Here is a 12,165-nt window from a genome sequence, read left to right as displayed (position 1 = left end):
TCCCATTGGCCTGGAACAGCGAACCGTGACTAGTGGGAGTCGCAATCGGCCAGACCTGCGGACTCAGCAGGTAAACAACCTGGTCCGGCCCGCCAGGGGCTTTCCCTACACAAGAGGCGTCCCAAGCTTGGGAAACACTGCCCTAGTGTAAGTGCCTGATTTTCTAAAGTCCCTGGTAGAGATGTGCTAATGATTGATTTTTCAGATCAGTGGCTGAACCTAACTTTTTTATTGTGAGTCGAACAAAATGATTCAGTTTTTTAACCTATTTAAAAAAAATAAAACTGCAGTAAAATTTGAAACAAAAAGGCGTTTCAAACTGAAAAATCTAAATATTTTGCTTAGAAAATGTCAACACATTTGTATTATTTCAGATTTATTTTAAAAAGGTTAGTCCAAAAAATTTTGCCCAGCTCCTCTCTGGTTCCTCCTCTCCTGTGGTTGAGATACTCAAGCTAGTTCATACGTAAAGATTTTGCACTGATTTTTTTAAAGCTTAATATTCCAATCACCAGAGACTCAAATCCAATTGATGGATCCCTTTGTCTCTGGGAATAGTCTAATTATTTTGCACTGTGGAATTCCTTTTCTGCTCATTTGTCAGTCAAGCTATTTTGGTGAAAATTTGTGTTTTTACTTTTGAGAAAAAAAGAATTCCTTTTCTGCAGGTGGCAAAAACTCATGAGACAGCTGCAACCCAAAAGGATTCTGGTCCTTTGTGGATCTGGGAGAAGTTTTCACTCTGCCCAGGGTCACTGACCAGAAGAATGTGGAGATGGGTCCAAGACCTGGAGGAAAAAGTGCAAAATGGTTCAAATACTACCAAACAGATCTAATGCAAATTCCAGAATGATCTGATGGATAGGCACAAACAACCTGATGGGCGGGGAGAGTTACAGGGTGGAAGATTTCCCTTGTGCTTCATGAGTGTAGTCCAATGGAAGAGGCTCACAGTCTAACAGCAGGTAGAGATGAAAAAGTATGCAGTCATCCTGACAATGAAACTCCCTGGCTTTCCAACATAGGCCAGAGTGCTGGAGCTCAGCAGCTGGAGACTTTGACACCTGGGAGAGTTGAAGGACACCCAGGCCCTAGAAGCTCACTTTTGAGTTAGCTCGTAATCATTTTCGGTGGTGTGGCGTTGCATGAGCTATCCTAATCTAATCTAATCTACTTTTTCATTCTCATTCCCAATCTTATTCAAATATATTTTTATCTATCTATCCTTTCTTCTTCTCTTTAATCTGTGTTTTTATCCCTTGCCCATCAATGTGGTATCTGGATCCTGAGGTTGCACCTATATGCACTGCAAGCTGTTAGTATTCTTGAGTTAGGAGAGGCTATTGATTCCATCTTCTCTCTTGCTCTCGGCCTGAAGTATGACAGGCTGTTGGTAAACTGATTTTTCTCTGTCTTTGAAGAGCACATTGATTTTAGTTTACATACATTCAAAAATCCCTTTCCCTGCTCTGAAAGTAAGCTATGGAGTCAAGTTAACTGATGGCCAAATGATTTCTATGGAGCGATTTGGTCTCATTTGTGCTGGTGATCTGTGAGCAGTTTTTTCAAAGCAGGGCATGACATCTTGAAGGAGAAAGGGACAGAGCTTTAAAGCTAATAGCCTTTCAGACCAGGCCAGTTTAATTGGCAACTGCTTTTCCAGTAGAAAACAGTATGCGACTGAGTCTTTCTCTTCCTTCTTCCGCTAGGGGAATCACATTAGAATAAAGAGTAGCCTGATGCGTGTCTTCTTTGCTCTCTACTGTGTGGAATTAGAATAACTCAGCTGTGTGTCAAAAGCCATCTATTACTAACAGCAATTTACGTTAGCTCAGTGGCATGGTCCTGTGGTTTTGAAGCAACAGGATCTTCACTGTATCCATTCTGTCACTATAAAGTTCGAGTGGCCCCTTGTATTCGGACAGCTGTGGCATCCAAGCTTAGCATGAACTTACTACAGTATTTTGTATTTTAAGTGATTAGAACCTTCAGTCCCAAAGAATCTCAAAGCATTTCAGAACCTATAAACACACAAGTCCCATTGGAATGCAACCCCTTCTCAAGAGGAGATTGGCAAACAGATGGAAGGACAAATATGTAACAAGGAAGCCAAGGCAAACACCATCTCTAAGGAAAAGTCCCTCTGGATTTTAATGTCCATGCGGTGGGGATAGGATGTTGGCATTTAAGTCTCATGTGAAAGACCCCTTTCTAATTTGATTTAGGATTGAGTCAACTCCAGAGGGGGTTCAACCAAAAAATCTAGGTATTGAAAACCTGGGACTCACACTACTAAACCAGCCCCTTCATCTATACTGTTTGACAAGGTCAGATGGGCTTCTTCTAGGGCAGGCCCTGACTCCTCATATTAGCCTCCAAGAGCCCACAGGCTCAACACTCACCATGTGTCGTTTCAGAGGAAGGATGGTTTTATGGCTAAAGTAGAAGACCAGCACTGGAGTTCAGTTCCTATCTCTGCTACAGAAACAGTGTGTGACCTTGACAAGTCATATAGGGCCAGATTTTAAAAATATATCAGCACCTAACTCCTAGTGTTTTCAATGGGAGTTAGGGCTTAAAGACCTTTAAAAATCTGGCCCGTAATCTCTCTGGAGATAATAGTACTTCCTTTCTCCTGCTCTGTGCCTGTCTTGCTCTTTAGAGAGTAAGCACCTCAGGGCTGGGATTGTCTCTTACTGTGTGTTGGTCTAATGTGGTTCTGGTCTCAGCTGGGGCTTAGAAATAATAACAAATGGCACTGGAGTCTGAGCAGTAAACACCACTCTGGCATCACAGCATCGTTGTCTCAGCGTGCTCCGTGCAAGGCCTCACACTACCCTGAAGGAGCTCAGCTATAGAGCTACTCAACATGATTCAACTATATAAATGAAAAATGATCTTTTTGTGAAAATGTTTTTGATTTTCTCTTGTTGTTTGCAGTGTCAGTGTAGCCATGTTGCTCCCAGGATAGAGGAGAGAGAAGGTAGGCTAGGTAATATATTTTATTGGACCAACTTCCGTCAGTGGAAGGGATAAGCTTCCGAGCTTCACAGAGCTCTTCTTCAGGTCTGGGGAAAGAAAGCAGAGTGTCAGAGCTAAATACAAGTTGGGACAGATTGGATGAACACTTTTACAAAGCAATTGCTCTATATCTGACCGCTCAGTTCTTCTCTTCTATGGAATCTGCACACCTTCAAAAGATGAATTTGGGAACTTAATAATGCTAGACACTAAAAACCATGGACTAAAGAGAAGCACTGGTTTTATGGCTCATTACAACAATTTGTGACACACTCTGCTGCTGGCAAACCCTCAGTAGCCCACTTTATTTTCTCCTACAGCATATCAGAACCCCTTTTGCCTAACAATCTGTCCCAACTTGTATTTAGCTCACACGCTCTGATTACCTTCCCCAGACCTGAAGAAATGCTTCATGGTGTTCAAAAGCTTGTCCCTTCCCCCAACAGAAGTTGGTCCAATAAAAGCTATTACCTCACCCACTTGTGTCTTTTCGATTTTCTCAATATTTTTCATTTTTTGACAAAATTGCTTATTTAACATTTTTGGTTTTAATTTTCCTCTAAAAAAAAATCAATTTTCATTGGTCTTTTAATCACAAGGCAGGGGGGTTTCAAAATCAAAACTTGGGAGATAGAAAAAAAATCACTTTGAAAATTCCAACCTTTGAAAATGTTTACCAAAAAATTGGATAAGTTTTCCCTGTGGAAAAGTTTTGAAGAACAACAAAGAATTGGCCCCTTTTGAAAAAAGCCATCGTGAAACTTGGTTTCTGTATTCTGCCCAGCTGTACTGTGCTGTCACCTGACTCTCCCTATGAGCCTACTGCCAGAGACCTGAATGGGAGAGTGCCCAGGGTGGGCGGACTGGGATGAAGGTAGGGCTGTGAGAAGGGGTTGGCAGGAGGCAGAGATACTGCAGTGCTTTGGCTCCTTTCTGAGCCCCAGAAGGAATTACAGAGGAGTAAGACATAATTCTTCCCTCTCCTTCTAGCTCTGCTGCTTCATGGCTCCTACCACCAAATGTCTTAAAGCCACAATCTGAGCCTTTATCATTCTTTGAAGCCGCTGGGCTCTGCCTGAAATTGATTGAGCCTTGCCAACCCAAGTGCGATGAGTCAGGCTCCCCCAGCCATGATAATATTTAGGAACTGCCTTTTTATTTGCCTCTGGTGTCACATTTTCAAGATTTTCTGTGGGGCCACGAGGGCTAGAAATTTTCTCTCTCTCTTTTTAATGAAAGCTGAGAGTTGCAGGGAATAGCTTGACTCTGGCAGCCAGGGTCATAATAAAAATATGGTGAGACTTGTGATAAAAGTGTGAGAGTTGGCAAAAGTGAGTATGCTGCCAATTCTTACCTTGGATTTGAATAATTCCTTGGGGGGTGAGAAGGATGACACATTTTGGAGTCTGATTGTGTGGTATGAGTTACACTGTTCTAGCTAGAGCAGAGGCTGGTTGCCTCATAATCCCAGGTTCATTCTCTGTCCACTCTTAGATGCCTCAGTTAGAGCTCTGCTATCAGGCTACAGAGTCCAGCACCTGGCTTCTATGTTGGCTGAACCAAGAAGGACACCCCTGTGATAGAAAAGGTGGGACCATCAGGGGGTGATAGGGAAATGTTATAAAGTCACAGGAACATAGGCAGTGTGGCAAAGTACCTGTCTCTCCTCTGCTAGCTCAGTCCTTCTTAGCCTTGGAGACACAGGCTTGGGCAAAGCAAAAGCCCTTCCCAGTCACACAGGGTCTGGCTGATCCCTTCTCAGTCAGCCCCTTGCTCTGTTTTCCTCTTCTTCTGGGGAGGATGCAATCTGCCTTGCAAGAAGAGTTTCAGAGTTCAGCTGCCCCCTACACACTGACAAGCAGCAACAGCTCCCCCCACCAGGTGAACCTTATTCCTCCATGGTTAAGCCTTCTGAGACTACTTACTACTCCTCTCCTGGTAGCTAATCGTCCTGAGTTTGCCACAGCGGGAAAAAAAACCCATTGAAATCACACAACGAAGTGAGTTTAATCAAAATGAAAACAAGTTTTCAATGCCTTCTGTACAACTTTCAAATGGAACTGCCCATAAATAGTTACAGTGATACTGACCCTGCTGCCACTGGAAGCTAATGGCAGCTAAAGGGGATAAGGCTCTGTGGGCAGATACTGCTGACAGTCCCACAGCAATCAGTATAGATGATAATCTTGCACTGATGCAGGTGGGTGGGAGTGGATCACCTAGCAGGCTCATTTCAGCCCTATCAATTAGGATTCATCTATGGGATTCTCTAGAAGCAAAATTATAGGGCTAGCACCACTCAGGCAATGTTGTTGTCTGACTAGCTCCATATCCCTCAGTGCTTTCTAATATGTAAAATAATATTTTAAGCAGATAATGTACGTGCCTTTTGCACGTTAGTAATATGCAGGTAATTGATATCCAATTGAGCTTGGAGTTCTGCCTCAAAATAGGATGGAAACTATAAAATCCTCTTTAATATTCATAGGAATAAATTCCACATAGTATCTGTGGTTAACCTAAACTATGACTGAACGTTGCTGATAGCTTAGATGAAAAACTAGCTGGAAAAGTGTCTCTCTGTTATTAAAGGAAGTAGTAAATGCAGCCATTTGGATAGGGCCGTTTTAGGGTAATTGAAAACATTGCAGATGGAGTTACTTCACAGTGCATGGGTTACATATAGCTCTGCAAAATATATGATCAATCTGAGCGGGCTGTGCGTCCAGGGTCTGTGCAAAACTGGGTTTGTTTAATTGGAAATGCTGCTGTTTGTGGATCTGCATCTGATTTCACGGTGCTCACAATCCTCCCCTTGCCTTCATCATCTAGTGAGAATGATGTAAATAATGCAGTGGACTCACTGCTGGGAAGCAAGCTGATCTCCATGTGTCAGGAATAAGGGCACAACACTCTGAGGACAGGCGAGCGTAGGTGCAAGCAATGAAATTCTGTAGGCAGCAGAATCAGTGAATGGACAGGACATGAGCAAGCTTTGGCTAACAGACCACCCATGTAAGTTGTTACCTGGGACACTACATTTAATTAGCCAGATAATTAGGGGCTGGTTGAGGGCAGCAGGGTGTGGTTCATGCATATTTACATATTAACCCACCACCCCCAATGTGTGCAAGGCTGGGCTATTTTAAAGGGCTGTCAGAGGGTAGCTGGCCCTTTGACGGGGCTAGGGGCCTGCCTCTGACAGGCTTCACAAAGGAGAATAAGGCAATCCCAGGTTCACCTGGGATTGGTCAACTCATTGAGTTACTGAGAGGCAGTTAATTAGGCAGGGAAGCACCTGGCCAAGACAAAAGGAAGCTGATCCTGGGGTGTCTTCTAGGGGAACAGAGACTGCTAGGGGAGAGAATAATTCCCAAGATGCAGGAAGAGAAGGTTCCTATGGTAAAGGCTTCTCAGGGGGAAGGTGGTGAAGGGTTCACCAGCAAAGGAAACCAAGGAAGAATGCTCCCGGGTAGGAGCAATTCCAGAAGGCAGGGACTATGAATGCTGAGAATCAGAGAAACCGGACTCCCAGGAAAGAATTCACCAGGCAACAGCAGAAGCCTTAGGAATAACAGAAATGAAATGCTGTCTTGAGGAAGGATTGTCATGATTTGGTCTCTGTGGGGACTTTGGCCCAAGAGGAGACACCCTTCCCCAGCTAGTCACAAGAAGTCCCTGGCTCCAGAAGAGTGTCCTGGCTCATGAAGGCCTTGCTGGTAAGGGACCTTGGGCATAACTGGGGTTGACACACTAAGGCTGACTCAGCCACTTCTCCATCCAATTACAGAGAGATACGGACTCTTTGTGTGATGTTCTGCTTTCGGAGTAGAGTAGACTAGACCCCTGAAGGGATACTGTTCAATATACAAGCCTCACTGGACTTATTAAAATCCCCTCTCTCAGAAACTGAGGCAGAGATGCAATAGCAAGTGCTGCACCAGACTGCTAGGGGGAGGGCCCCCATTCAGGGGCCTATGAGAATTAGGTCCCCAACTCCTACTGAACTAGGCTCCTTTGAAAATCCCAGTCATACTGTGTGTAAATATTGCATGCTTTATTTGTATCCTCATTGCCTGCTCTTTGTAGGCTGCATGTTGCCATAAGGCTCAATCCTGCGAGGTGCTGAATACTCTGGCCCTGATGCAGCAAAGCCCTTAAACATATGAGTAGTTCCATGTCTCCCTATAGTTTAGTACAATGGAATTTAGTAATGACTCGGTCCCCTGGACACCACTTTATGAGAAATAGTAACAAAGTCGTCTAGTGCTGGATGCTGGAAGAAGGAAGTATTGGAGGTCTGGTTGAGGGTGATGGGATCAGCAGCACTACTGGGTGGTGTGGGTTTGGTGGCCTGGTTGACATAGCAGGGACAGCTGCATAAAACTCTAATGGGGGGTAGGTATTAACATTTTGTCTTTGTTTGCCATATTGTTAAATCCTGGCTCCTCACTGGCTGAAAACATACCTATGATGAGACATAACAGTAGGCACACAACTACTTCCACCCTGATAGTAGTGAGCTCGGTTGTTCCATGCATATCCGCATTATAAACTGGGGGAATGATCCTTTTACTTAATTCCCTGCTATTGTACCTGTGTGCACCAGGTGTCAGCACTATTGCTATTTCATTATGGATCTGAGAATATGCTTCTAGATTCACATGTCCAGGTAGGGTGACCAGGTGTCCCAATTTTATTCGGACAGCCCCGATTTTGGGGCCTTTTTCTTATATAGGCTCCTATACCCCCCACCCCTTGTCCTGATTTTTCACACTTGCTGTCTGGTCACCCTTTGTCCAGGACATGCCTACTTTTTTAGGGCTTGTCTACACTGGGAACTTGCACTGGAAAAATCTACCCCCTGCCGCTCAGACAGACATGGTTATGAAACAGAACCAACCGATAATAATAGTAATAATCCATTCCAGTAGAGCCAAGCAATCCTAATCAAGGATGGCGGGCCTATTAAGATAGGTGCTGTACAGACATGTATCAAAGACAGTCTGTGCCCCAGAAAGCTTACAATCTAGGTGTTAAACAGGAGGCAGCAACTGGATGAAACAACGATGTTGGTGAGGGTTAGGTAGATAGTTTACATGGAAATCAGAAGTTGCAGCTTAATGCTTAACTAATCAGTGCTGGAGGTAGCAACCTGTAAGCTTTGTGGCAGAATTTGGTGTTAAGTAGAGATTGAAAGAGGATGAGGTGGTGAGTTTATGAAGTTTGATGTAGAGTTTTTATCATGCATGGGAGGAAGTGCGGAGATGCTCGTGAGAGAAGCAGATGTGAGAAATTGAAGCTGGACTGGCTAGCATAGCTGACAGAACCTCGTGTGCAAATAATTGCATCCTGAATGGCTGCGGTTAAATTCAGTAAAATTTAATTGTCTCTAAAGGGCCAAAGGTAAATAAATGATCAGGTAGATAAATATACTGGGTGATGGCAAAACATCACCCACTGTGATTGCATCCACTGCTTATTTCTTCCTCCATCTTCCTGCTTCTGTCTGTCTGCCTATCTATTCTAAAGTTTCTTTTCTAGTGGTATCTGGGTGCTCCTCTTTGCCTTCCAGTTGGCTTATCAAAAGTGAATAAAACTTTGCTGGAGCACTATCTTCTTCTGACAATTTAGAATGTTGGCTTAAAAAGAACAATTGCTCTTCTTTTGAAATTCCTTTCCTCATTGGATTTTCCAGTATTTCTGATGAAGACATGGAGAATATGTATAACAGTAATGCATATCTCGCCGAGCATCAAGATTGATTATTCTGCAAGGCCTGGGTCAATATTTACTTCGTAGGTCAATAAACCCTGATTTTCATTTGTAGAGGACTTGATATGTGCTTACAAAGGCAATTTAAAATTCCACTGAAAGTGGGAATATGCTTAACGCCTAGCTACCCGAAGACTGATGCTAAAGAGATGGATTAGACTGATTGATTAGACTATGTAAAATAGGGCACATATTGTGCTTTGCTTTAGGGGGATATATACAATGTCATAACAATATGCAATAACTGCTAGTGTAATAGCATGGATATGTTTTTCTGCAAATTATATAGTACAGATTTCAAACTTAAAGAAATGAAGATTGATTGCCTGGTAGGGTGCAGGTTTTAGATCTCAAGAGGATAATACTGAAGTTTAGAAGTAAAAGGAATTTGACAAACTTCCCTTCGATTGAATCATAAGATGCATGTAGGATCCTGAACTGCCACGGATGGCAGTGGGTGGGACACAGTTCTTTGTGTTTCAAATAGAGCAACAAAACATCCCCCTCTTCTCTGAATCCTCCAGGATCAGGTGGACTGGTAAAGCCTGGGAGGTCTGATCACAATTGATCAACAGGGTTTGGCGTTCATGATGGGCATGCCCCATAGCTTGAGAGCCTCTGAGAAGTTCTGAAAAATGGGTGTTTTTTTAGCAATTGGTCAACCCACTACTGTTGCACATTGCCATTTAAAGGGCTAGAATCCTTCCTGTTTTATGGTCAATGTTGTTCCTTTTTCTGATCTCCAGGTATTCTGCGACTATCATGGCCACTCCCAGAAGAAGAACGTGTTCCTCTATGGCTGCAGCATCAAGGAAACCTTGTGGCAAGCAGGCTGCACCGTCAACACAGCAGTTGTCACAGAAGATGTTGGCTACAGGGTGAGACTTCACATTACAGTACACACATACTGTGCACACATACACACACACAATTCATTCTTAAGACCGTACTCAGAGTTGTTATAGTTTGACAGCAAACCATTGATATCTAGTGGGATCCCACAAGGGTCTGGCCGACGTCTGGTATGAGTTAGTATTTTCATGAATGACTTGAATAATGGAGGGGAGAGTATGCTTATATAATTTGAAGATGACATCAAACTGGGAATGGTTGCTAGAAATTTGGGGTCAGGATTTTGAATTCAAAATGATGTTGGAAAATGATCTGAAATCAACAAGGTGAAATGTAATAAAGACAGGTGCAAAGTAAGAAATAAAAATCAAATGCATAGCTAAAGAATGGAAAAAAACTGGCTGCATAGCTGAGGAGTAGCACTGCCGAAAAAGGTCTGAGGGTTATAGCGATCACAAATTGAATAGGAGTCAACTATGTGCTGCAGTTGCAAAAAAGGCCAATATCATTCTGGGGTGTATTAACAGGAGTGTTGTATGTAAGACGCAAGAGGGAATTGTCCTGCTGTCTTCAGCACTGATGAGGCCTCAGGTGGAGTACTGTGTCCAGCTGTGGGCATGACAAATTGGAGAGTCCAGAGGAAAGCAACAAAAATGATAAATCTGATCTCTGAGGAGAGGTTAAAAAACCTGGGCATATTTAGTCTTGGAAAAAAGACCAAGGAGAGACCTAATAACAGTCTTCAAATATGTTAAGGGCTGTTATAAAGAGGATGGTGCTAGATTGCTCTCCATGTCTACTGAAAGTAGGGCAAGAAATCATGTTTAATCTGCAGCAAGAGAGATTTTAGGTTAGATATTAGGAAAATCTTTCTAACTATAAGGATAGTTAAGGTCTGGAATAGGCTTCCGAGGGAGGCTGTGGAATCACCATCATTACAGGTTTTTCAAAACAGGTTGGATAAACACCTGTCAGGGCTAGTCTAGGTGTCCCTGGTGCCATCACAGTGCAGGGGGCTGCAAGAGGTGATCACCTGAGGTCCCTTCCAGTCTTACATTTCTATGATTAGGAATGGGCTCAATCTACAAAGTTTTTGGAGCTGAGTCTGAACTTCCCCAGAGTCCAGAGACTGGAATGCAGTCCTGGGAGGCTGTACCCATCTCTAAAATCTAGAGGAACCGAATATTAGCAGAAGTATCATCTGAATGAACATGCCCCCTAATCAGTGGCCACAAATAGTTTCCTACCTGGGCAACTACCTTTTTTTGTGTGAGTAAACCACACGTATGCATAACATCATTCATATAACCCTTTATGTACCATATAATAACGGTAAAAGGCCACAGGTCATGTTGCCATGTTGAATTCAATTGCCTTATTGTTAAAAGCACCATGTCAAAATAAAAATCAAGAGCCTGATTCACCACTATGCTACTTCAGTTTTACCCCAGCATGGCTTCATTGAAACCATGGAGTTACACAGGTGTCAAACTGGAGTAATGTAGCATTGAACTTATTTGACCCTGTTTTTTTTAAATAATATAATGTTTATGTAGAAAGCACTTCCATGAGTAGATGGTGCTATAGCTTTATCATAGTATTAAGTTGTTGTCTTATATGTTGTTTTGTTGTTGTGACCTGGGGTTTTAGCAGGATGTTCAGTCCTGCCTGTGTGTGCTGGACTTGGTACTTGCGGTGTCCCAATAAGTCTGATTCGATAATATTACAGTTTTCTTCAGTGTTTTTCCTGTGACAGGATTCTTAAAATAGAACTGTCATAAACAGATGGTTAAGGGTTAATGTTCCTTTTACCTGTAAAGGGTTAAGAAGCTCAGTAAACCTGGCTGAGACCTGACCAGAGGACCAATGGGGGACAAGATACTTTCAAATCTTGGTGGAGGGAAGTCTTTGTTTGTGCTTTTTGTTTTGTTGGTTGTTCGCTCTCGGGACTGAGAGGGACGGGACATCATTCCAGGCTCTCCAAATCTTTCTGAATCAGTCTCTCATGTTTCAAAATTGTGAGTAATAGTCAGGCAAGGTGGATTAGTCTTATGTTTGTTTTCTCAACTTGTAAATGGTTCTTTTGCTGGAAGGATTTCTACCTCTGTTTGCTGTAACTTTGAATCTGAGTCTGGGTGTGGGGGGGTCCCTCTGGTCTATATGAATCTGAGTACCCTGTAAAGGATTTTCCATCCTGATTTTAGAGATAATTTTTATCTTTTCTTTCTTTAATTAAAAGCTTTCTTTTTAAGAACCTGATTGATTTTTCCTTGTTTTAAGATCCAAGGGATTGGGTCTGAACTCACCGGGAATTGGTGGGGGGAAAGGAGGAGAGATGGTTAATTCCTCTTTGTTTTAAGATCCATGGAGTTTGGATCTGTGTGAAGCCTCTCAAGGCAACCCAAGGAGGGGAAAGTCTGGGGGGAAAAAGAGGGGGATGGTTAATTTCTCCTTGTTTTAAGACTCAAGGGGTTTGGGTCTGGGTTCCCCAGGGAAGGTTTTGGGGGAACAGAAAGT

General features: G+C 43.0%; 1 protein-coding gene across 1 annotated transcript in view; it reads left to right on the top strand.

Moving 5' to 3' along the window:
• AGBL1 (AGBL carboxypeptidase 1) overlaps nucleotides 1-12,165 on the top strand; it is a 377,222-nt gene that overhangs the window by 197,512 nt on the left and 167,545 nt on the right. Inside the window, exon 20 of the mRNA XM_032806521.2 lies at nucleotides 9,543-9,674. Within this exon, the coding sequence (XP_032662412.1) occupies nucleotides 9,543-9,674 (132 nt within the window). The remainder of the gene's footprint in view (nucleotides 1-9,542; nucleotides 9,675-12,165) is intronic.

The sequence above is a fragment of the Chelonoidis abingdonii genome, chromosome 9 (genome assembly GCF_003597395.2).
Source record: "Chelonoidis abingdonii isolate Lonesome George chromosome 9, CheloAbing_2.0, whole genome shotgun sequence".
In the NCBI taxonomy this organism is placed as follows: Eukaryota; Metazoa; Chordata; order Testudines; family Testudinidae; genus Chelonoidis; species Chelonoidis abingdonii.
Note: the sequence above shows the minus strand (reverse complement) of the source record. Positions and strands in the feature narration are given on the sequence as shown.